This window comes from Myxocyprinus asiaticus, chromosome 29 (genome assembly GCF_019703515.2).
Source record: "Myxocyprinus asiaticus isolate MX2 ecotype Aquarium Trade chromosome 29, UBuf_Myxa_2, whole genome shotgun sequence".
NCBI lineage: Eukaryota > Metazoa > Chordata > Actinopteri > Cypriniformes > Catostomidae > Myxocyprinus > Myxocyprinus asiaticus.
The window spans coordinates 6,416,004-6,442,953 of record NC_059372.1 but is presented as its reverse complement, the minus strand read 5'-3'; the positions used below and the strand labels follow the sequence as shown (position 1 = coordinate 6,442,953).

The 26,950-nt window shown below is 36.7% G+C and overlaps 2 protein-coding genes across 8 annotated transcripts in view; one reads left to right on the top strand and one right to left on the bottom strand.

Moving 5' to 3' along the window:
* Positions 1-1,169: 1,169 nt before the first annotated feature.
* On the top strand, positions 1,170-24,883 carry LOC127419641 (zinc finger protein 341-like). 2 transcript variants are annotated; one of them, XM_051661210.1, is made up of 16 exons: positions 1,170-1,220; positions 2,902-3,009; positions 4,268-4,458; positions 6,376-6,525; positions 6,647-6,862; positions 7,037-7,211; positions 7,474-7,564; positions 9,789-9,994; positions 10,186-10,361; positions 12,208-12,416; positions 13,861-13,957; positions 14,123-14,255; positions 16,607-16,718; positions 16,801-16,871; positions 17,106-17,315; positions 21,836-24,883. In XM_051661210.1, the coding sequence occupies exons 1-16, from the start codon at positions 1,190-1,192 to the stop codon at positions 22,093-22,095; spliced, it is 2,436 nt and encodes an 811-aa protein (XP_051517170.1). In that variant the 5' UTR covers positions 1,170-1,189; the 3' UTR covers positions 22,096-24,883. The 2 variants fall into 2 exon arrangements, with proteins under 2 accessions (XP_051517170.1, XP_051517169.1); XM_051661209.1 differs by having other exon boundaries at positions 7,471-7,564.
* The window catches only part of LOC127419640 (E3 ubiquitin-protein ligase Itchy-like), a 43,612-nt gene continuing 40,637 nt past the window's right edge, over positions 23,976-26,950 (bottom strand). For all 6 annotated transcript variants that reach the window (XM_051661202.1, XM_051661204.1, XM_051661206.1 and 3 more), the window contains one exon: positions 23,976-26,950. In XM_051661202.1, coding sequence (XP_051517162.1) covers positions 26,851-26,950 — 100 coding nt within the window. In that variant the 3' untranslated portion in view covers positions 23,976-26,850.

The following is a 26,950-nucleotide window of genomic DNA, read 5'->3' as shown; positions in this document are numbered from 1 at the left end:
GCTTAACCCTTGTGCGACCTTCGGGACATTTTTATTTTTCATTTGTATTTTGATTTTATTTTTCCGATCATTTTGGCTGTGTTAATGCCAATGGTATACATTTTGCCAAAGGTGTGTATTTTTTGGGGAATTTTGATATTTCAACCTCAGTTCCTATAATACATCTATAACACACTGTGTACACAAAATAGTTACTCAGGACCTTCAGGGCAAAAATGTCCCCACTGAAACCCATTAAAACTGCAATATTTGATCCCAGTGCAATTAAAGCATAAAATCATGAATTCTGTTATACTATGCTTTCATTCCAGAGCCCTGGCTTCAAAATATTAATAGTATCCACCAGATGGCGCCATTTTACTCATGTTTAGCCTATGGAGCAAATACATGCTTTTTTCCTATTTTCTGTTTGCTGTATTATAGAGCATTTAAAGGGTTAAAATCCTGAAAATGAATGAATATTTGGTAGTTATGATCAGGACTGATGTTGGTTAAAAAATGTAATTGAAAGTGGAAAATAATATTAATATATTATTATGGCAGTTTTTTGACGCGGACATTTTTGTCCTCAAAGGATCTCTGAGTAACTTTTTTAAATTGACGCACAAGGGTAAAGAAGTTAGTTCTGTTTGATTCATCTAAATCTCTTTTTGTGTTACATTTTTGTGTTATTTTGTTGTGATTTTATTTATTTTGTTTTTACTGAATAATAATTACCGGTACTCTAATCTATTTTTGTGTCATTTTGTGCTCTTTGTTATTTTGTTGTGAATTTTATTTCATTTAAAAGTTGTATTAGCCTTTGTGGTTATCAGCTTTAATTGCACAAACAATATTAAATGCTGTTTAATGTCTTGACAAATGATTGAAAATACTGAGGTTCAACACAGATATGAATGTTGATGTCACTGATAAAAAATATCTATTTTTAATCTAATTTGTTTTATGTAATTTCTTCTGTATGGTAATCAGCTTTATCTGATAGCATTGCAAAATATAGTAAATATGAAATATTGACAAATTAGTGTAAAGATAAATAAAAAAAAGATTCAAAACAGATATGATAATGAAGTGTTTATGTCATGTGAAACAAACAAACAAACAAACAAACAAACAAACTTTCTGTTAAATGTGAATCATTGGAATAAACCCCGCCCACTACTGGCGTTATGCACAGAGGAACTACAAAATGGCGCAGGCAATATTTGAGGTTCTGGAAGGTATAAATTCATACTTTATTTTAAATCCTATATAAACAATGTTGATTTCACATTTTATTTTTGCAGTAAATTTTTTGCATGATTCAGACGAACAGTAGATGTTTCGGTTAATATGAATGTCAGTGTGTTTGAATCATAAGAGAGCATTTTTTTTATCAATGATATTAACGCAGTTTTGCGGTCAGTATGTTGATTTATTCAATTTAATGCACGTGAGCAGAGATTGATGTAGAGGAGGGAGGAAGAGCGATTGGAATAACAGCCGCGTGCTGAGGGATCATGGCGGAGGGAGAGAGAGACATCCCTGGAAAAGCCACAAAACACCTCACTGCTATGATATATACATTAAATATAATATAATATAATATTACCTCAAAAGACGATTTTACTGTTGTGTAAGACGTGCGCACTCTCGTTTCCAGTGTGACAATAGTTTCCACTCTTTTTTTAAATGTTTGCTCATTTTACTGCAATGTTCACCTAAACAGATAGCACACACATCTCTGAGATGCCTGTTTAAGAGAGTTTCATCTGCAAAGCATCGCAGTCCAATTAACATCTGCTAAACATCTTAAAAAGATCAGATTTACCAACATTGTAAATCATAAACGTCTCAAAGACATCTGCTGAATGTCTTATTGACATCCGAGAGGAAACGTCTGATAGACGTATTGCAGATGAACAAACGACCTAAAAAAATACATCTTCCAGATGTAAACACACACATGAACCCCTGATAGCACACATACATCACGAGACATCTATTTGATGTGTGTGTTTACATCTGGAAGACGTATTTTTTAGGTCGTTTGCTCATCTTCAGTTCGTCTGTAAGACGTTTCCACTCGGATGTCAATAAGACATTCAGCAGATGTCTTTGAGATGTTTATGATTTAGTTTATTTGTAAATCTGATCTTTTTAAGATGTTTAGCAGATGTAAATTAGATTGTGATGCTTTCCAGATGAAAAGATCTAAAACAGACATCTTGGGGACATATGTGTGCTATCTGGGGTAAGATGTTTAGCAGATGTAAATTAGATTGTGATGCTTTCCAGATGAAACAATCTTTAACAGACGTATCAGAGACGTACGTGTGCTATCTGGCTGGGATGGTGTTAGCATGTTTTTTGGACATGTAGGCTATCATGGTTATACAATGTTATTCTTTGAAGTACATGTTATCACTGTGGTAAATGAATATCCCAGATAGCACACGTACATCTCCGACATGTCTGTTTTAGATCTTTTCATCTGGAAAGCATCGTAGTCTAATTAACATCTGCTAAACATCTTAAAAAGATCAGATTTACAAATAAACTAAATCATAAACGTCTCTAAAACATCTGCTGAGTGTTTTATTGACATCCGAGTGGAAACGTCTTATAGACGTATTGCAGATGAGCAAACAATGTAAAAAATACGTCTTCCAGATGTAAATGCACACATCAGATAGATGTCTGGATGATGAATGTGTGCTATCAGAGATATGCTAATCATTTAGCTCCATGTTATTAACATGTCTTTTGGACATGTGCCATCTAATACCATGAATGTAGCACTACAATTTACAATGAATCTACAATTATGAACGGTACTATAATGGTACTGTTCTGGGAGTTACCAGCTTTCAAAGAAAATATAAGTTATTGATTGATTATTACATATTTGTCCTATTTCAGGCATGGACAATCAGACGGTCCTCAATGTCCAATCATTGTTAGACGGTCAAGCTGGTGTTCTGGACCCAGGTGCACAGAATGTCTCAGGAACAACTATCCAACCAATGGGTGAGGACGATTCATGTGTTTATTTAACATATAATGTGTGATCTGTATGTTTGTAATATGGATGTACTCAGTGGTGGAAATTGCCGTTCACAGAGGATGCATTAAATTGATTGAAAATAATTGAAAAATTACATTAAAGGCATTTATTTAGTTATAATTTCTTTTCAAATAAATGTTTTCTTCAAACTTTCTGTTCATCCAAGAATCCTCTACTTGCAGTAATGCAAGTGTTCAGCATATACTGTTCATTAAAGCTGCTATTTTTAGGACCTGTGAGGATCTGTTTCTCAAATTAGAGACTTTGATGTACTTACATTCTTGTTGTTGTGCATCTGGGTTATTCACTTGTCTCTCTGTCCTGGTTAGATCAAGTTTGTTTTATTCTTTCAAAACAGAAGTGCATGGAATAGCCTTCATCTCTCAAAAGAACAATAGATTGATGAATTTGAGGAGAAATATGTTTCTTTTTGGTTATTTTTAAAACTGAAATTTGACTTGCAAGTCTAAAGTAACTTTACTGTAAAGTAACTAAAAAAATGCAATATCTCTGGAAAAAGACACTATATTGCGATTTCCACATTTCATTAAGTAGCACAACCATTTTAACCATTCTAGCAAAAAGAAGTGTTACTTTAGTACTAAGTTAACATATTAAATGATTTATTAAGGATTATGTGAAACTATTTCATAGTAGACTGGAATAATGGCAGCTGAAAATGGGGCTTTGCCATCATGGATACAAATTAAATTTTATTATAAATTTTGCATTAAATTACACACACACACACACACACACTTATGTACTTGTGGATGGTATTGTGAGCAAAGAAACCCGTATATTTGTGCATTCTTCTGGTGCATGGATTTGTGATTTGAGCGTGTGTGGATCTGTTGCGTGCATGTGTGGATCGGTTGCTCGTGGATTCCCGTGTGCATCTGTCGATCTGTTGCATGAATGTGTTGTGGCCACTCACATAGTCAACACTGCGCAACCACAGACGCAGAAGATCCCACGCATTTATGTGCGGAACCCGCAAAGCTTTCGTAGGCTATTTAGTGGAGAAAATACAGAAATACCCTTTATTCCCCTAACTAATGTAGCCAGTTTGAACGGGAAACGCCGTGCCCCCACGAAATTCACTCCGGGAACTCCGTTCTCCCACGTTCCCCCCCATTTCCAGCCCTGGATGTACCTCATATGTCTGTAAATGCAAAACAAGTTCTTCTAATATTCTTGAACATGATGTTATATTTACAGATGATGACGATGTGTTTCTCTGTGGGAAATGTAAGAAGCAGTTTAACTCATTACCGGCGTTCATGACCCACAAGCGTGAGCAGTGTCAATCCAACACCCCGTCACTGGCCACCGTCTCTCTGGCCTCCAACAACGCCTACACCACTTTACCGTCCATCAGCGTGGGTCCACAGCTGCCCACTAACAGACAGGTACAGCTCACCTGATCTTGAGCATACACAGCACACCTTGAGATAACCTATAACTCTTTACAGTGGCTGAAAAACGATCATGTAATTTAAAAGACTACACAGATTTGTGTCCAATTAAAATGCTCTGTAGAATGAGAATGTCCCTCCCTCTAATACCAACTGCCTCTGACTAGTGATAGCAAGTAGCAAATCATGTTTTATTACAAGCCTTTTCGACATTTAATCATGTACAGAATATGAATTTTCACTAGTTAAAATGCAAATTTGTGGGGCCTGGGTAGCTCAGTGGTAAAATACGCTGGCTACCACCCCTGGAGTTCGCTAGCTCGCTAGTTCGAATCCCAGGGCGTGCTGAGTGACTCCAGCCAGGTCTCCTAAGCAACCAAATTGGCCCGGTTGCTAGGGAGGGTAGGGTCACATGGGGTAACCTCCTCGTGGTCGCTATAATGTGGTTTGTTCTCGGTGGGGCGCATGGTGAGTTGTGCGTGGTTGCCGCGGTGGATGGCGTGAAGCCTCCACACGCGCCATGTCTCCGTGGCAACGCGCTCAACAAGCCACGTGATAAGATGCCCGGGTTGACTGTCTCAGATGCGGAGGCAACTGGGATTCGTCCTCCGCCACCCGGACTGAGGCGAATCACTATGTGACCATGAGGACTTAGAGCGCATTGGGAATTGGGCATTCCAAATTGGGAGAAAAAAAGGGGAAAAATCCCCCTCCCCCCCCCAAAAAAAAAAGAAATGCAAATTTATGACATCAGTAATTGCATTTGCACTACTAAAATGTTCATTCTTGATATATTACAATTTACATCATTACTTGCAGAAATACCCATTCTTGATAACAAAAATAAAATTTCAATTAGTAAAAACTGTAATGTTTGATACATTTTTTGTAATTTTATACTAGTAAAATTTCACAATAATCATTCACTTTTAAAAACACAATTACAGGAAATTAATTTCTTACAGTTGAAATTCCAGTTTCACAAATCAGCTATGTATGTCTTTCTAGTAAAAATTATATATAAGTAATTACATTGTTACTAGTACAATATCCATTCCTGATATCAACAATTAAATTACAACTACTGAAACTGCATTATAGATATCTGAAAGGAATATTGCAGCTAGTGAAACCAATTACTGATTTCTAAAGTTTGAATTTTTGCTAGGTGTAATATAATTGTTGATATCCGGATTGGACATTTGCACTAGTAACATGTTAGATTTGGTGTTTCAGATATCTGGAAATGGATTTCAGATATCAATAAATTGTAGAGTAGATTAAGATGTCTTAGAAGGCTTTTTTACTACAATCACATTATAGATATCTGAAATGAATATTGTCACTAGTGAAAACCAATTACTGATATCAAAAGTTAGCATTTTTGCTAGTTTTAATTCAATTGTTGATATCAGTAATTGCATATGCACTAGTAAAATGTAAATTTTTGATATAAAAATTTACATAATTACTTGTGGATATATCCATTCTTTATAAAAAATAAAATTTCAACTAGTAAAAGCTGTAATGTTTGATCATTTTTAAAAAAAATTTATACTAGTAAAATTTCACGATGATCATTCACTCTTCAAAACACAATTACAGGTATCTTGAAATTGATTTGTTTCTTTTGAAATTCCAATTTCACATATCAGCTATGTATGTCTTAATAGTAAAAATATTTTTTATATCAATAATCAAATTGTTACTTGTACAATATCCGTTCCTGATATCAACAATGAAATCACATATCTGAAATGAATAATGCCACTAGTGAAAACCAATTACTGATATCAAAAGTTAACTTTTTTGCTAGTTGTAATTCAGTCGTTGATATCAAGAATTGCATTTGCACTTGTAAAATGTTAATTTTTATTTATTTGTTTGTTAATATATTTGTATCTCCTAAAGGTGTCGACGTATATAACTGTGCCGCAATCTCCTCTCACACACACGCTGGTGCAGGGTAACCTGTTGGTCAGCGATGAGGTTTTGATGTCAGCTATCTCAGCATTCGGCTCTCTGGATCAGCCAATGGCAGCCATGCATGGTTCCATACAGGTAAACACACACCTGAGAGACACAGACCTCATGATTCAGGAGAGAGCATTTCGTAACTGAGGTAGTGATACAGCCTGAGACCAACATAAATGTGATCTTTGACAATTTTCACATTTTACAGAGTAACCTAAGCATGCATGCAGGAACCTCGTACCTGCAGCACCATCAGCAGCCTCCACAGCCCCTCCCACCAACCCAGGCCACACCTCTTTCCTCACAGGTGCCCACCAGTAACAGTAATTCAATAGTGCAGGTGTACAGCACACTGCCCCCTATGGCTGGAGGCAGTATTGCAGAGGTGCCTTCATTGGGTCTGCAGCCATTTCAGTCCATTCAGGTACACTGACTTTCTGTAGTCTTGTGTTAATTCACACCAAAATGAAACTGTATGATAGATATATTTTATAGGCATGATGATAAATACTGTTATTTAAATGCATCCTGGTTTAGCTCTGTACAAAAAGCTGTGTATTGAACATTAATGATCTGATCAGATGTCGTTGTCTGTCAGGTTCCCAGTCAGTGTGTGGAGAGTCAGGCATTCATTACGGCCCCAGTGTACAGCCCTGGAAAACAGACCACCAAAAACAAGCCCTGCACCATCAGCACAAACCTCTCTCAGCTCGGAGAATACGATAAGGTCATCATCCCAAAGAAAACCAGAACTTCCAAGAAAACACAGGATGGTACTTCACGCTGTTTATCAGTCTATACAGCTACATCAGCAAGCTTTAATAACTAGATATAGGATATTTCTTTAAGCAAATAAATAAAGTGACTTGAAAGAAAGTACATGTTTTACAGAGCTACACTAGTTGCTAGTGCTACAACATCCAGTGAAGTGAAGAAAACACCAGTGTCAATGGATGAGAATATTTTACAAAATTGCTGTGATGTGTGTTTGGATGTGTCAAAGATAATAAAAAACAAATCAATTTGTTCCAGCAGGTCAATCAAAAGGAAAAGCTCAGAAGCTGAACTGCAGTTTTTGTGACAAAGTATTCACCAAGAATTTTGACCTACAGCAACATGTTCGCAGGTAAATTTGTGTTTTTGTAAGGGGGTCTTAAAATGATGCCAGTAAATGTTTTAACCCCCCGAACTCAGAAAAAAATTTATTGGCAAATGTCTGTTTTGAGCTTTTAATTCTTATGTATTGACAAAGATCTAACTAATATGTAACAATCTAGTTTCATCCAGACTTGGGCCAAAGCTTGTGATGTGTTTATGACATAGACAACTTACTGCTCTATGATCTTTAGTGTTTTTATGGAACATTTGGATTTTTGATCCAGGAGATCTTATGATACTTGGAGAACAAGAAATCTTGTGTTGTCTGAGCTCAGGCTAGACCTCTCTAGAACCCTGCTGTTATCAAACTCTACAGGATTCTGTTCTAGAATGCTTTAGAACTCTGATGTTCAAGAACTTTATAAGATTGTGTTGTTGTAGAATTCAAAAGAATTCTGCATTTTTAACTCTACAGGACTCTGTTGTTGTCGAGCTCTAGAACTCTGTTTAAAACTTTGTTGTTCCATTCTAGAAGTGTTGTACTAAGGCATTCTAGATCTCAATAGAACACGTTGTTCAAGAACTCGACAGGACATGTTGTTGTTCTAGAACTCGATAGGACATTTTGCTCTAGAGTTATATAGGATATGTTGTTGTTCTGGAACTATAGGATAAGTTGGTGTTCTAGAACTTTATAGGACATGTTGTTGTTCTAGAACTCTATTGTACATGTTGTCATTCTGAAACTACTGGACAAGTTGGTGTTCTAGAACGCTATAGGTCTTGTTGGTGTTATATAGCTTTATATGACATGTTGACGTTCTCAAACTCTATAGTACATGTTGTTGTTCTAAAACCTCTAGGACATGTTGGTGTTGTAGAATTTTATAGGACATATTGGTGATCTAGAATTCTATAGGACATGTTGTCATTCTGGAACTCTATTAGACAAGTTGGTGTTCCAGAACACTATGGGTCTTGTTGATGTTCTAGAACTTTATAAGACATGTTGATGTTCTCAAAATCTATAGTACATGTTGTTGTTCTAGATCTTTATATAACATGTTGTCATTCTGGAACTCTATAGCACATTTTGTCGTTCTGGAACTCTGTAGGTCAAGTTGGTGTTGAAAAACTTTACAGGACATGTTGGTGATCTAGAATTCTATAGGACATGTTGTTGTTCTAGAACTCTATTGGACATGTTGTCATTCTAGAACGTTATAGGACATGTTGTTTTAGAACTGTATAGGACATGTTGTTCTAGAACTCTGTTGGACATGTTATCATTCTGGAACTCTAGGACAAGTTGGTATTCTAGAATGCTATCGGACTTGTTGGTGTTCTAAGAACATTATAGGACATGTTGATGTTCTCAAACTCTATAGTACATGTTGTTCTCTTTCTGGAACTGTCTAGGACAAGTTGATGTTCCAGATATTTATTTATATTTGTTGATATTTATATTTGTTGGTGTTGTAGAACATTATCGGACATGTTGTTCTTGAACTTGATATGACATGTTTTTGTTCTAGAATTCTATAGGACATGTTGCTGTTCTAGAACTCTATAGGACATGTTGTTCTAGAACTCAATATGTCATGTTTGTGTTCTAGAACTATATAGGAGTCTGTCTTAAAAACCGTCAGTGATAGAACTGTGTTATTCTAGAACTGTGTCAGACTTTGCAGTTCTTGAACTCTATACACAGTTTTCCAGACCAACCACTGGGTTGATAATTCTAATTGCAAGTAGCAAATCAACCATTTTAAGTGTTAGTTGGAGTGAAAATGAGTTCAGGCTCAACTTATGCAGTTGTTGGCTGTCATAAAAACTTAAAGTACTTTATGATATCAGTGTAACTAACCCAGGTCAATAGCTTCACGTCATCCACCCACTCCTCGAACTTTGATGGGTGAGGTACAAAAAAAGGTGTCAAAATTGTTTTATCAAGACTCTTCAAAGTATTTGCACTATGGAGCCTTGTACATGCTTTGTTTGGCAATTTTTCAAACTGAATATGCTAAACATCACATTATTCTCTAAGAACCGGAAAATGAAAACAGGCTTCTGTTATGAATCGTAGAATACTTCTGCGTTCAGAAAAAAAGGTGGATAGGACTTCAGTATTCTAGACCACTTTAGAACTCTGTTCTAGAACTGTTTAGGACTGTAAAACTCAATAGGACTCTGCAGCTCAGTTCTGAGATATACAGCATTCTTTATACAATGCTGTTCTCTCCTCCCTGAAGTCACACGGGCGAGAAGCCCTTCCAATGTATCGTGTGTGGCCGAGCCTTTGCTCAGAAGTCCAATGTGAAGAAACACATGCAAACACACAAGGTCTGGCCCGCTGGAGTCCACAGCACCGCCTCTAGGATGCCCATCACTGTAAGAGTGCTTCCAATGAACAATGACGAGAACTCACAGCAGACTGAGGAAGAGACACAGGAACAAGGTGCTGTATCACTGATTTGAACAAACTCCTAACTCAAATGATTAAACTTCAGGGCTTCACTCATCATTCCTGCCATACACAGACATGAATGAAACCTCAAATCATGCAGCTTGTTAAAGAGAGATGTGCTATTACTTTAAGTTATCAGACTTACAATTTACGCTTTGGTTTGATTTCTTGTGTGTTTCCAGCTGTAGAGGAGAGAAACGGTGAGACACAGAGCTCAGCGGAGGCCAAACACAATGGACAGAACCAGGACAAACAGATCATCCTGATTGACAGCTCATATCAGTGTCAGTTCTGCTCAGCCAAATTCAGCACCTACTTCCAGTTGAAGTCTCACATGACCCAGCACAAGAATGAACAGGTACAACACCAAGGATGAAAAGATTTCACAGAGAAACTGTCAAGAAACGTGTAATATAATTTTTTTGTACTATAGACAGTGTCCAGCATCATCGAATCACTGCCAACCATGTTAAAATAAAATGAAACATTCTATGCACTGATTACCATTGTCCCATGTCTGCCAAACGTGTTGAGTGGTCCAAACATCATCTGCAGCCTGAAACTGAACTTTAGGTTGGATTTTAGGATTGAATGCACTTCAGTACATAGAAAGATACTCCCTTGCTCCTTTGCTCACTATTTAGTGAATGACTTCACCTAGGGTGTGCGGTCTGTCTGCACTGGTCTCAGAACAGTTAAAAATGCACTTTTGTTTCATCCTAACTCCATAAAAAGCCTCTGAAATAAAAAATGTTCAGCTTTAGGATGAACACATTTATTCTCAATGTGAAAATGCACAGTGAATATAAAGGAATGCATTTACTAATGTTAATGAATAGAATCGTATTGAACAGAGATAACAAAGTTAAACATAACATTTATATTAAAATGAAGCTAAATGACCCACAGATGTTGAAAGTTATTCAAAATAACTAACATGTTTTTTCTACTTTTGAGGAAATGCGGTGCCAGTGTCCACATATGTAGACATCATGTTTATCAGCGTGCTGACACGTGAAAAATTAACAGATTTTTAAAGTGGCATATCAAACGAAACTAGAGATGCTACTCTTTACAAACAAACAGGTTTCAATGAAAAATAAATTTCTTACCAGAGGCACTTTTGCTGGCGCTGTGTCCATAGGAGCGCTTCGAGGAAATCGACGGCATGCTGTTGTGTCAGGTGACTCTGTGCGGCAGAAGTTGGCCGTTTAAATGACAGTCTAGAGTCTTGTGAACAGTATTCAGTAGGTTTTTATTCATTTAAATTATGCGTTGCATATAGTGAAGCCAAAATAAAATGTCCACGCATGTGGACGTTGGGTCGCACAAGGTTAAATCGGAATCTGATTGGATCCTGATAAGTGGGCTGTAATTTTATTGGTTAATATTATTTTTACCCCGCCTACTCTGCCTTAGTTGCATCAGCAAAAAGAAAAGTTGTTTTAGAGGTGAGGAAAGTTGACATTTTAATGAAAGATTATGAAAACAAACATTATTTTCTTTAGAGTAGCATGCACTGTTTAATTGCAGACCAGAATAAAGTAAATAGGGTGAATACTACCTTGGATTGTCTCACATTTCCTAAGTATATTCATTTGCATAGTTAACCCTTGTGTTGTGTTTGTTAAATGCTAGCACATTTTGTGTTCCCGGTCAAAAATGACTGCCCCACTAAGATTGTTTATAAATCTTTCATATTGCATTTTTACACTTAATATTTCTGTATTTTGTTGTCAAATCCATTCATTTCCAGTGGTCGGTCATTTTTGACCGGGAACACAGCAAGTGTAAAAAAGTGAAATAAATCCAATAAAATGTAAAGAAAATGGTCCAGATTGTTTTTGTGTTTTCAGATACCATATGTGAACACCGTCAAGGAATTGTATTCCACTTTAATTAGCTAAAAAAAAAAAATAAAGTTGCCCATGTCAAAATGACCGGAACACAACATAAGGGTTCATTGGCTGAAATGGTTCACAAACCAGTCTTAACGATTTATTAGCAAATCAGTCTAAATCAAAATGATTTCTAAAAATCGTTTTCCAGAGATCACAAATGACAGGGTGGGAACCCTGAAAGTAACATGCAATGTAGACAGTCTGAATGAGAAAAAGTTCAAAGTGCTTTGAAACAAATAAAGAGTCATTCGCCAGTTCAGATTTAATCATACATGCTTCCATTGTCTCTTTCGGTCTTGGCAGGTGTACGGCTGTGTAGTGAAGAGCTGCTCTCAGACCTTTCAGAAGTTGGATCAGTTTCTCGAGCACATTCACACACATCAGGAGCAGCTGACGTACCGGTGTCACCAGTGCAGTAAAGTGTTTCCTTCACTTTTTGAGCTGGGACTACACCAGTACTCGCACAGTTTCTGTCCTCAACAGAACCAGCGCAAAGACACCAACTACTACAGGTCAGAACTACACACACACGCAAACCCTGCTAATATAATCAATAGTTAAACTCTGACCAGAACAGGGCTGTGCGTTTAAATTTTAATAGTAGGTATAGTCGAAAGTGTCTTATTGTTATTTTTTGACTTATTTGATATAATGATGTATTTTTATTACTATAAACATTCATCACAAGATAAATCATGGTGCTGCAATATCCTCGTCATGTCCTTGACTCTGCATTTACCTCAACACCACAGAATATGTGTCGTAAGAATATGTATTGTAATGTATGTAACAAGAATATATGGATTTTTAATCATTTTTTATTAACATATTAACCTCTTCAACTCCTGCCGGCACTATGTCACAAAAAAAGTTTACACTTAAAATGTTCAAGTCTCCGAATACATAAGTCAGGCATATGTGGTATCGTTTGAAAGCTTTTCTGCATTTATGTTACATAAAATAACAAAATAAGGCCAACATTAGCGTCGCAAATCAGCGCCACCTAGGGGTAATGTGGTAGAAATATTAATATGAATATAAAAGTCTTTAAAATAGCACTTAAATAGACAAATGATATATCAAATGAAAGCTTTCATTCACAGGAATGTGATTGTACAGTTAATTTTGTTGCCCTCATAACACAGTTTGAAAGATTTTCAAAAGAATCACAAAGTGAAATATGGTTTCTGTAAGACATCGCTGTGAAAACTCGTAGAACCGCAGAAGTGGACAGTTCACACTAATGTTCGCTATAGCGCCCCTTGAGGCAACGTTGAGAATGCAACGCGTACATGCGGTGGGTTATGAATTGCAGTCAGACATATTTCAGAATGCAACGACGCGTGAAATCGAGCGTCTGCGTTCAGGTACTTGTGTAGAGTATGTTTTGGCCCTTAAGCGTGGCTGCGCGATCAGCGTGCAGTAAAGAATGAAAATACAGCGACCCAGATAATGTGTCCGCGGCAGCACGCTAAAGTTCGATCACTCAAGATTTGGCAATGGCAAAGCAGACATCCAACTTATTGTACATGGTCTTAGTTGCAATGCTCTTTGTAGGTGGAAATGACACTAATCGCACATATGTGAATGGGTTCAAATCGATTGTCGTCGCATGTTATTAATTTAGATTGCAGATCAGTCACACTCTACCGCCCTGGGTTGGAATCAAAACACCACAACATTATATTCAATAACTATAGGTCAGACCAAGGTGTCTTGCTCAAGGGCGCAATGGTGACAATGGTGACATTTCGGTAACCAGCCCAGATCTTTAACTTTTACATTTATACATTAGGCAGATGCTTTTATTCAAGTTATATATTTGATCAGTTTGTGTGTTCCCTGAAAATGAATCTCATGACCTTAGTGTTGCAAGCGCCATGTTCTACCAGTTTAGCTACTTTAAATTGAAGTGAATTAAACGTGCCACTATTGTTTTTTTGTTTTTTTGTACAGATGTATGAAGTGTCAGAGTAAATATTCCACACAGGAAGCTCTTCAACAGCATCTGCTGAACGCGACTCATAACTACCCCTGTCCTAGCTGCCAGAAGGTAACATCTGAAAATACTGTACATCTGATTTGACTTTGCATTTGATCTTTTGTTGGTCTTTTCTGTTGTATCAGATCAATATATAGTTGAAATATAACTGCGCTTTCTCCTATTACTTGGTATTGTGAAGAAGTACAATAAATGATGTGTTTTTTTGTGTTGAAGGTATTTCCCTGTGAGCGTTATTTACGGCGGCATCTTGCAACTCACGGTGCTGGGGGAAAATTTAAATGTCAGATTTGTAAAAAGTTCTTCAAATCCGGACACTACCTCAAACTACACACACAGATCCACTCAGGTACACTCAAGTTATAAGACTGTTTCCTCAAATCATTCATGAAAAATCAATGATGTTTGTTTCATTTTGCGAATCACTACGCGACCACAAGGACTTAAAAGCACACTGGGATGGGGCCTGGGTAGCTCAGTGGTAAAATACGCTGGCTACCACCCCTGGAGTTCGCTAGCTCGCTAGTTTGAATCCCAGGTTGTGCTGAGTGACTCCAGCCAGGTCTCCTAAGCAACCAAATTGGCCCGGTTGCTAGGGAGGGTAGAGTCACATGGGGTAAACTCCTCGTGGTCGCTATAATGTGGTTCGATCTCGGTGGGGCATGTGGAGAGTTGAGCGTGGTTCCCGTGGTGGATGGCGTGAAGCCTCCACACGTGCTATGTCTCCGTGGCAATGCGCTCAACAAGCCACGTGATAAGATGCACGGGTTGACTGTCTCAGATGCGGAGGCAACTGGGATTCGTCCTCCACCACCCGGACTGAGGCGAATCATTATGTGACCACGAGGACTTAAAAGCACATTGGGAATTGGGCATTCTAAACTGGGTGAAAAAGGAAAATAAAAAAGACTTAAAGGTACACTAATTAAGATTTTAGTAAGGATTTAGCTGGCTCTTACTCGTCTTATCGGTCGCAGTAGTAGTATGCTGTTTTGGACTATATACTGACACCTGGAGTGCTGTCGCTTCTTATCAAATGTGTGTGTTTATCATCTGTTTTGTTACTTTTAATCAGTGTTTCTATTCGTCTCATATTACACACATCCCTATAATGGACATTCTTCTATGATTTATCCAATCCTAATGAATTTTAGCGCATTATTGCGTGCTGGACTATGACCGGACAGCTGCAACTTGCAAGCTCTCGGCCGGCTGAACACCGCTTTGTGTTTGCGCTTGCCGTTTTATGTTGCGCTGCTTATCCGTGATCTGCGCCGTGAGAGCTGCTGGTCGTAGCTGTTTGTTTCATCACTCCAGCAGGGACTACTTCTTGTTAAGACATTTTATCTTTCCACTTTTACTCATTCTGTTTGAACTCCTGTTTATCAGTACCATACCATCATTGGTACTATTGATGACTATTGCATGACACAGTGTCATGTGTTGTCAACATGGCAGCGCCCATGAGGGGGCGACCCGCTCCATGTAAAATTAAACTACTTTTACAGGGTTTCTGAATTATAACTTGAGTCTTCATCTCATGTGAGTGTACATCATTTTCAACATATTTCAAAAAAATACTATGCATGTCTTTGTGTAAAAAATTTTAATTAGCAAAAACCTACTTAGTGCACCTTTAAGTCATTTCACTGAAAACATATGAGTGAACGAACTGAGCAGGTGTGACAGATACATAAACGTAGGGATGCACCGATGTATCGGCTGCCAATATTTATCGGCTAATTATAGTCCAAATGAAAACCAATGGTATAGTCCATTATGAAAAACCAGTGGTTTATTTTTATAATTAGTTAGTAACACACTTTGTAAAAACTCTGCTTCAAATGCACAGTCCAGAAATAATAATAGCCACAATATGTAGAAGGGTTGGCACTTGTAAAAATATTTTTCTTGCTCTCACTTTAATGTGGAAAAAACGTCATAAACGGACGTGACGTTTGTGAAAACGACACTTACCTATAGGTTACATGATGAAGGAAACCATTCAAACGCTTTGATATCCAAATGATATCTATTAATGCTGCATGATGGATTGAATTAAGACTGAAATTGCAATATGGCCATGCGCGATTACTAAACCTTAAAAGGCTGCGTTTCTGCATTCAGCGCTTCAGTCAGTGCTGTGTGAGCAAGCGGCGCCCTCTAGCGGTCTGGATGGCATAATCTATTATCCATTATACCACATAATACAGAATTTAAAAGGGGGTTTTGTTCCTTTAATTAAAGCTGTTTATTTTCCCATGATGTGGTTTACATTTCAGTGGAATTTCCCAACATATGCATATTATAAATTTGTCATGTTCTATCAAATACAGTACATGCAGTACATGTAAAATTTGAGATCTTTTTTTTATCGTTTCCTCTTCTATTTTTCATTGTGGCTCTCTTTAAATTTGGCCTGTCATATGTTCAACAGATCCAATCCAGGTTCAGTGGAAATTAGAAGAGTGAAAAAGCTTTTGTGCCTCTTTGTACAACTTTAAAGCATAATTCCAAAGTAAAATCTGATGACAAAATAAAGTTAGTGGCGAAATATTTGTATCAGCCTATAGGTTTTTGTTAAAATCGGTATCGGTCATAAAATGTCATATCGGTGCATCCCTTTAAATGTGTTTAACTTGTGTCTGACTCAATACTGTGTTGTTATTGATGTTAAGTGAGTTTTTCTTTGTTGTGTAGGAGAGAAACCGTATAAATGTTCTGTGTGTGAGGCCACATTCAACAGGAAAGACAAAGTGAAGAGACACATGCTGATTCACGAGCCCTTCAAGAAATATAAATGCCCCTTCAAGTGAGTTACAGGCATGAGATCAGCAGACACTGTAGGATTTGTGAATATGCTTTATTATGATTTCTTTTTGCATTTGTGCTAGAACTCACGTGGGCTGCTCCAAAGAGTTTAACCGGCCGGACAAACTGAAAGCTCATATTCTCTCTCATTCAGGTGAGAATGACCTCTCAAAGAATTATTGATGATTTATTGAACATTGCCTTCAATCATATTGCTGTTGTTGCCATTTTACAAAAGCAAAAAGCCACAAGATGTCATGCATTACAGTGATTTTACCACTCTTTACCATGGTAGAATCACTGTAAGTCATTCTCAAATTGCTTATTGCTTTAATAACATCTCTATAAAGTGAACGGATACATCTCTTTCTCTCTCTCTGTCGTGCAGGTATTAAGCCGTATAAGTGCCAATTCTGTCAGAAGTCGTTCAGTCGTCGCGCACACATGCTGGAACATCAGCGCTCGCACACAGATAACTATCGCTTCCGCTGCGCCGTCTGTAACAAGGGCTTCACCCGCCACAAATACTACAGAGAACACAAGTGCCCGCTGGCAGGGGCTTCGGCAGGGGACGCAGAGGGGGCCCGAGGAACGCAGGGTAAATATACACACATAAACAAACACATGAGTGAAATCCACATCTTAAAGTTAATCTTTTAACACACAACATTTTATATCGAAACAATCCTCAATCCTCCTCGTGTTTACTAGTTGTCCGAAAAAGTAGTGGTCTAGTCAAAAAGTCAGTGTTTACCTGATTTAATTATGACATGCTTTGTGAACACAAAGCACTGCAGTTTCACGTAATTCCAGATATTTTTGACTACATGTCACAGACGTTGAGCTGCTAATATTGTTCAGGTATGTGAAATGTTCTAAGATTTAAAGTAAAATAAAATTCTCTTTGCAAAATATTTTTTGAGTTTACTCAAATTCAGGCAAATTAGTTGTACCAACTTAACAATTCAGGTTGTATTGTTAGTTCAAATTAGGCAGGATGGTATTTAATGATTTTGACCCAGACTACTATTTTTTTTTTTTTTTTTTGGGAACTATTTATTTATTGTACTTAATCCAATTGGAATACAATTAATTGACTTAGTTCACATATGGTATCTGAAAACACAAAAAAATTGAGCCATTTTCTTTACATTTTTGTGGTTTTATTTCACTTTGTTACACTTGTTGTGTTTCCGGTCAAAAATGACCGGCCATTGGAAATAAATGGATTAGACTACAAAATACAGAAATATTAAGTGTTCAAGAGCATCCCAATCCTGTAGATGAGCATATACAGTATGTGGATGTGTTTGCACACACAAAGTCCTCGGACATCACACACACACACACACACACTGTGTGTTGAGTGGCCTTTTGTGCATCGTCTTTCAATGTACACTCTTTGAGGAATATTTCAAGATCTACTTATTATATTATGTTGTGTTTGGGCTCGTTTGAATTGGGATACGCTGCTGTAAGTTACGATATGTCATTGTCTATGTTATATGTATGTTTCAGGAAGTAATAAGGATAAACGTGACAAAAAGACACTCCTGTTTATTATATTTAAGCATGCCTGTGGTAATTTCATACACTAAAACTCACTGCAGTTTGGCCTTTGAGTGAAACAAATTTGCTCATTGCATTCCTCAAATTGAGACCTTTCCAATGATATACAGTCATGGAAAAAAGAAAGTACACCATCCTTGAATTCTATGGTTTTACGTATCAGGACATAATAAAAATCGTCTGGTCCTTAGCAGGTCTTAAAATTAGGTAAATACAACCTCAGATGAACCACAACACATGACATATTACACATGATTTATTTAACAAAAATAAAGCCAAAATGGAGAATCCATGTGTGAAAAACTAAGTACACCCTTACTGCTTCCATAGGAATTAAGAGGCTAAGTAGTAGCCAGGTGCTGCTAATCAAATGCCCTTGATTAATTGATCATCAGCAAGTGTGACCACCTCTATAAAAGCTGAAGTTTTAGCAGTTTGCTGGTCTGGAGCATTCAGGTGTGTGTTAACACAATGCCAAGGAAGAAAGACATCAGCAATGATCTTAGAGAAGCAATTGTTGCTGCCCATCAATCTAGGAAGGTTTATGAGGCCATTTCCAAACAATTTAAAGTCCATCATTCTACAGTGAGAAAGATTATTCACAAGTGGAAAACATTCAAGACAGTTGCCAATCTTCCCAGGAGTGGACGTCCCAGCAAATTCACCCCAAGGTCAGACCGTGCAATGCTCAGAGAAATTGCAAAAACCCCAGAGTTACATCTCAGACTCTACAGGCCTCAGTTAGCATGTTAAAGTTCATGACAGTACAATTAGAAAAAGACTGAACAAGAATGGTTTGTTTGGAAGGGTTGCCAGGAGAAAGCCTCTTCTCTCTAAAAAGAACATGGCAGCACGGCTTAGGTTTGCAAAGTTGCATCTGAACAAACCACAAGACTTCTGGAACAACATCCTTTGGACAGATGAGACCAAAGTGGAGATGTGTGGCCATAATGCACAGCGCCACGTTTGCAAACACAGCATATCAGCACAAACACCTCATACCAACTGTCAAGCACGGTGGTGGAGGGGTGATGATTTGGGCTTGTTTTGCAGCCACAGGACCTGGGTGCCTTACAGTCATTGAGTCGACCATAAACTCCTCTGTATACCATAGTATTCTAGAGTCAAATGTGAGGCCATCTGTCCGACAGCTAAAGTTTGGCCGAAATTGGGTCATGCAACAGGACAATGATCCCAACCACACCAGCAAATCTACAACAGAATCAAGGTGTTGCAATGGCCCAGTCAAAGTCCAGACCTCAACCCAATTGAAATGCTGTGGTGGGACCTTAAGAGAGCTGTGCATAAACAAATGCCCACAAACCTCAATGAACTAAAGCAACGCTGTAAAGAAGAGTGGGCCAAAATTTCTCCACAACGATGTGAGAGACTGATAAAGTCATACAGAAAACGATTAGTTGAAGTTATTGCTGCTAAAGGTGTTTCTACAAGCTATTTAATCATAAGGTGTACTTAGTTTTTCACACATTGCTTCTCCATTTTAGCTTTATTTTTGTTAAATAAATCATGACACGGTGTAATATGACATGTGTTGTTGTTCATCTGAGGTTGTATTTACCTATGATTTTTAATATGTCCTGATATGTAAAACCATAGAATTCAAGGAGGGTGTACTTTCTTTTTCCCATGACTGTATAACACATGGCTATCTCATCTTTTTTATGGGTTTACCAACTCTGGATATAATTGTTGTGATAACAAATTTGAAAATAATGAGAACAAAACAGTTCTTATTTGTCAGTAAATTAAAAAGCATTATTTAAGAATTGATAGGATCAGCTATATGCATTGTAAAGTCCAGATTCTAAGCTTTAAAATGACACCTATTTAGTTGTTTAGATCAAGCAAGTGATTATTAATTTATTATATACTCCCTTCGCATTGTGCCTAAGAACGGCCTTCAGCCATGACAATACTCACAATATAGCACAGCCTCTCGTACCTTAAACTACAAATAGATGTAAGTTTAGTAAACTTGCATTTTTTAGTACAGCTGACCATAATTTTCAGTATTCTTGATATAAAAAATATTTTTAATTAAGCAGATCTACATTTCAACATATCATGTGTCAGCCCCACCAAGGTACCAAGTAGTTTGTAGGGAACCATCCCTTCAACTTAAAGGATTAGTTCACCCAAAAATTAAAATTCAGTCATTGTTTACTCACCCCTGTGTTGTTATAACCCTATATAACTGTAATGTTCTGTGTGCGTTTGTTTCTCCTATCACCACATTTTTTTCTTGTGTACGTGAGAACACTTGGTAATAAAGCTCATTCTAATTCTAATTCTAATTCTGATATGACTTTCTTTTTCTTAACACAAAGGGAGAAATTGTGAAAAAATGTTGTGCTCAGTGATGTCATACAATGGCAGTTTATGGTGACCACCTCTTCAAGCTTTAAAAGAATCCAGAAGTATAATTCAGAAGTCTAATAAATGATTCCATGAGACTCATGATTGTTATGAAAGCATACGATAAGGTTTGATTAAGAACAAACCGAAATCTAATGTATTATTTAGTGAAAATGTTCACTGACCGTTGCTGTCCTGTGCGCGTTTATGATAAGGCACGAGAGCAACAGTTCACGCAGCCCCCTCGCAACATTGGGGTGTTCAAGAGAAACTCGTTTTGTTTATCTAAAAACAGGTCCTCCAAAGCGATAGTGACAACAGAACACAACGCAGCTGCACACAAAACAGAGAACAGAACTTACTAAACATGTCTGAAGAGTTTGTAGTCGAAGAATTGATGCATTTCTATGCCCAGCCTTATTTTTTTCAACATTTTTGGACCGGTACCAGTTTACAGCAGACAGAGTTACCCGCACAATGCTGAAAATAGAAAAGGAGTTATCGATAGAATGTACCGTCACTCGTCACTGCTGGTTAGGACAAAAACTCTGATAAACATAGAAAATATACCTTTTATTGCATGTGATTTGCTGTCACTTTAGGACACGGTGTGACTGTGTCTGCCTGTAGCCTCCTCTATGTTTAATTTCATTATGTTTGATTTCCGAGTGCTCCGTTCAAAAAAAATAAGGCTGGGCATAGAAATGCATCAATTCTTCGACTACATACTCTTCAGACATGATTAGTAAGTCCTGTTCTCTGTTTTGTGTACAGCTGTATTGTGTTTTTTGTTGTCGCTATGCTTTCATAACAATCATGAGTCTCATGGAATAATTTATTAGACATCTGAATTATACTTTTGGATTCTTTTAAAGAAATAAAGTCATATGAGGTTTATTTGATTTATATGATGGTGAATTTAAACAAAACAATTTTATTTATTTTTTTTTACAGCAAAACATCATTAAAAACACATACAGAGCTAAAAATATATTGATTTAAAACAGATTATTTGCATCTCCTCATATGTCAGCACGCTTTGACCAAACTGACAAAATTGTATGTCGCTCTTGTTGTAAATAGGCCTTGAGGCTGAATTACTCCATTTATCATTGTGAGCTGAGGGTTTTTCTTTGCACCTCCTCTAAAACAGCATGTTTTGATGTTTTTCAGGTGCAGGGGACGAATCTCCTGCCGTGGAACCAGATGAACACGGAGAAACTGCAGATGAGGACGAGGATGATGAAGGGGAGATACAGCAGGATGAAATTATGGGAATGAATAGTGGAGAGAAGCAGATGGAAGAAGAGGATGAAGAGGAACAGGGAAGGTCTGATGGTTTGGAGGGCGGGGCAGGGCTGGATCCCATGCAGGAAGGAGGCGGAGCCATCAGGCTGCTGTCAGAACCCATGTGCTTCCAAACAGTGGACTGATGGAGAACGACTGCATGATGTGAAAGACAAAGATTTAATTGGAAGTGTGTAATTTCTGATCCACTTGCAGCACCAAACAGAACAGGTAGTTCTGCCCCCAAACTTACGCCTTTGGTTGAGCAAGTGGTGGGCTGCTCAACAAATTGCAATTCTGCCTCTAGAGGTGCTAAAATTACACACTACAGTTTTAAATCTATACCCCTGAATACATTGAAAATGTATTTGCTGGTACAAAGACATTTAATATGAATGAATATATCAAACTTGTGTTGTCTTGTTTACGAATCTTCAGTGGGAAGAGCTTAAACAACTTTAGACGGCTTTAAGGACCTTCAAAGTCGTCTTTAAAACCATCTATGATGTTTTCTATCGTAGAAGTTCAGAGTTCAAATCCCTGTTTATCATCTTTAATAGTTCTTTGTTTTATATTAAAACATTACGGCTCATTTCTTTTTTCTCAGATTTGAGAACTCAGTCTGTAGGATACGGTTTTGAAAATAAACTTTGTTGAAGTGTTACGGGGGCGTTCACAAAGGAGGCATACTTGCATTCTGAGCTAGTTTTTTATTTCAGGGTTGCACCTCATGTGAGGTGAACAAAGTGAGAAAGTCATTGCAGGTGTTTAAGATGTATATTTGCAGTGGATTTGTTTGTTGTATTTAAAGATTTTGTATTTTTAAGTGTTTAAGCGTAAAGTAACCCTTGAAAGTGATTTTAATATGGAAAATGTAGAAAACTTTACCAAACAATTTGGGCAAATTAGCTTCAGAAAAGGTGACTAGCTAAAAGGTATTTGTTTATATATGTACATGTGTGTTAAGGGCGGATGTCTAAGACCTCTGCTTTGTTACATTCCACTGAACGCAAGAATGCATCCTGTGTGAACGCCCCCTTTAACCCTATAAAGCCGTGTGTATCAAATATGATACACAACATTTGACGGCTGCTGTTTCACTCTCTGTTCAAGCTGATGAGCCAAACAACCTATGGAATGTAAGTTTCACGTTTATGGCACCATCTAGTGTTTTTTTGTGGAAAAAAGTGGTTTCAATGTTTATATCGTTCTATTTAAAATGCCGGCTGACTTGTTTGAAAAGTGATTCTTATGTTGTGATAAATGACAGCATATTTTAATAAAGTAAAAGTGACTGTAATGATTATATAGTTACTGATATTTTAAAATGAGTATTTTCTGAATATAAGCAATGTGTGCTTGGTTAAAAGTTTATATATTATTTTATTGGAAAACCCCTTTGAAATCCATGTATCAAATATGATTCAACAGGCTTTTGAGGCATATCTCTCAATCACCATTACATTCCATTCATGCCCACCACAAAAAAAAACAAAAAAAAAAAAAAACGCTTTGGAAAGTCTGACTTATACATTTTATAAGATATATTTAAAGTGTGAACTAATATTTCTGTGTATTTTCAAATATGCAGCCTGCTCTGTTATTATAAAGATCTCATTATTTTACATTACAAGCTATGATGATGTCATCTTAAGTTCCTGAGACCCTGTGAAAAAAGTTTTTTCCCTTTTTTAAATGTCAATATATTGTTTGGTGCATAAACTACATATGATAAAAATTGTTTATTGAAAAAATAATATTTTATTCATATTGTATTTGATGTGCTGAACTGTGATATATTTCAATCCATATTTATAGACCAAGGAGAGGAAGTTGTCATGACCAAACTCTCAAACATTCAGTATCTCTGAAAATCCCAGGGAGTCCTCTGATAATACCCCAAGCTTTACCACTGTAGCGTGTATGGGCTAAGAAAAACGTGAATAATAAATGCCCAACGGTTAAGGAATCAATCCTAATAATCATTTCTTGCATTGTAGACTGCATCTTAAACACCAAATGAAAATCATTTTCCATTGAATTATTTATTCAGCATTGTTTTTCACATTTTACAATCCATACAAATCAACTGGTAAATAAACCTCTGAAGTGTTTTTCAAAGCAGTCGCTTCTACTTTAATACTAAAATCATTTTATTTTTTTAAACAGAGATGAGAATGAGTATACACACCATGTACAGTTTCAGTTCATATACAGAGTGAAAGTGGTTTGATTTACACGGATCAGTTGGAAGATAAGAAATAATAAAAATACAAGTCATTTCACTTTTTATAACAATCGTCCCAGGGATTTCATCGGTTAAATTCTTGTCATGGATCAAGTAACTGTTTCCAATATTCAACGTTGATTTCTATTATGAAATTCAAAAAGATATAGATTGTTCTCCGATCATCCATGTGAGCTTTCACTGCAAAAAACAGCATTTTTGTTTTCCAGCAAAAAAAAATAAAAAATACAATTTCGTCTTAATTCAATTTTATGCCATGTTGTTCATAACAGTTAACAGTTGAGGGCGCTATTTTCCTGCTGTTGTTTTTAACAACCATTTCTGCTCAATATCAGTCTCAAAGCTCATTTGGTTTTGGAAAGAGGGGGTGTGGCTAATCCAGTGGCTCATCTTGTGGAAACAGAATGGCTAAAATTGCTTACAGCACCTTTAACTGGCAAATTACATTTTCTTGTTTTATGCATAATTTCAATGCAATTTTAGATTTATGCTTGGACATCTGCAATTTTATTCTCAAGTAAATGTATCTTGCTATAAGGATGTTTTGATATTTTTACTAAAAGACAAGACAACAAATACAGATTTTTTGCAGTTATAATCACTCATAATGCGTTGCACTGAACTACGGTACTGTGGTAAATCATGAGAGGGTTTTTCCTTTGGGCTCTATAGTGCCGCTCCAGTGGTTTAGACTAGTATATCTTCAAATAACCTAAGAAGTGTTAAAAACTACACTCTGAACAGTCAAAGAGATCTCCAGAATATTTAAAAAGATGCCCTTAAGCCCGGGGCCTGGGTGGCTCAGTGGTAAAGACACTGGCTACCACCTCTGGAGTTCGCTAGTTCAAATCCCAGGGTGTGCTGAGTGACTCCAATCAGGTCTCCTAAGCAACCAAATTGGCCCAGTTGCTAGGGTGGGTAGAGTCTGCAAACAGAGTGGAAATTTTCCCCAAAAAACCTAAACAAATGGTTTAAAGAAGCAGGTTTGTGAACACTGATGGCTGTACACAGCCTCTTGTTGTTTGCTTTTTAATTTTCTTTTAATATAGTAAATTGTATTTTTTATTTTTAAAAAGCCTAACCAGGGACTGGGGCTGCAAATTAGCCTATGGCTAGAAGCCTGTATGTAGAGCATCTGCTGCTTGAAACTATGTAGCAATGTTATTCTGCATTGTCCCTGTCAAATAAACAAACAAATAAAATAATAAAATAAATATTAAATGTATGAAAATTGCATTTTGGGGGGAAAATGTGCTTAATTATTCTGAGAACTATATGACGACGCAAAACATTTCAATTGTCCTTAAAATAGGTTTCACTGAAATTTTGGTAGAAAATAATGTCACATTTTGTACATAAGAGTATTTTTTTATTTTTTATTTTTTGCATTAAAGTAAGGAGGGGCAGAGAAGTTATGCTTAATTTTCATGAAAAAATGAAACAATGCAAAACATCTTAAATGGTCTTAAAATTAGTTTGACTGATTTTAAAGTAAAAATAATTTCAAATTTTTGCATTACGGACGTTTATTTATTTATTTATTTTTTGCATCACAATAATGGGACATTTTTTTTAGGGAAAATGTGCTTATTTGGTATGATTTTTTTTTTAACAATGCAAAACATCTTAATGGTCCTAAAAATTGGTTTAACTGAATTTATAGTAAAAATAATGTGAATTTTTACATTGTAAGATTTTTTTTTTTTTTTTTTTGCATGACTAATTTCCAATAGGTTTCACTGAATTTATGGTAAAACAAACTAATTTCACATTTATTTTGCATAATGGTAATTTATTTAGTATTTTTTGTACATTACAGTAATGAGACTTTTAAGGAAGATGTGCCTAATTTTCATGAAAACAATGAAAAAGCAAAACATTTTAATGGACCTCAATATGTGTTTCACTGATTTTATGGTAAAAATAATTTCAGATTTATGCATTACGATAACAAGAATGAGATGTATTTCCCAGACTATAGAAATGGGAATTTTGGAGGGGAAAAGTGCCTAACTGTCATGAAAATAATGTCACAATCCCAAAAAAATCGTAATGGTTTTGATAATAGGCTTCATTCTCTCAAAACCTAATTTCTCTTTTTTTATTGTGATTTTTTTGATGAAATATGACCCAGACATAATCTTAACAGTTTTTGTTGTCAAAGTTTGAAAGTGAATAATTTGTCAGTTCTGCTATAATCAAGACTGCAACAACAAATTGAGGCATCGCAGATATTTGTAACTAAAAATAATGCTACATTGTTATATATTTTGTTTGAATGACAGTGAGGAAAAAGGCACAAGGTTGTGAACATAAAAACACATTCACAGAGCTTTCTCGATTCAGTATGATAATTGTGGGACACTTCAGAAGAAAAGTTTGCTGGATTAATCATATGTCGAAACGTCAAAGTCACATATCTTACACACTCCAATGCCATCCATAAATCCTGCTAATCTCTTCCAGGGGTAATACAGAATTAATACCAAGTGACAGGTGAGCGCAGAAACCCCATTTTCCCATAATGCACCTGTGTGCTGGATCATAGAGGCAAGGTCTGATCTCTCACCAGCACACGATGTATTGCATGAAAATTAGCTTTCATGATCTCCTGATGGACTGTATATCCGCTGTGTGTGTTAGTGCATCTGTTTTACTCCTGTCCAAAACCTTCCGTCTCTTCAATGGCGAACATGAGCTTTTCCTTCAGCTGCTCATAACTCCTGTATGGCGGCAGATCTAGACGATTAAAA

Excerpts from the sequence above, each read along its gene's own strand:
- LOC127419641 (XM_051661209.1), top strand. The coding sequence starts at position 1,190 with ATGGCGCAGGCAATATTTGAGGTTCTGGAAG. Across the intron at positions 10,362-12,207 it reads CCCAGCACAAGAATGAACAG|GTGTACGGCTGTGTAGTGAA; the intron begins GTACAACACCAA and ends CGGTCTTGGCAG. Across the intron at positions 17,316-21,835 it reads GGGGGCCCGAGGAACGCAGG|GTGCAGGGGACGAATCTCCT; the intron begins GTAAATATACAC and ends GATGTTTTTCAG.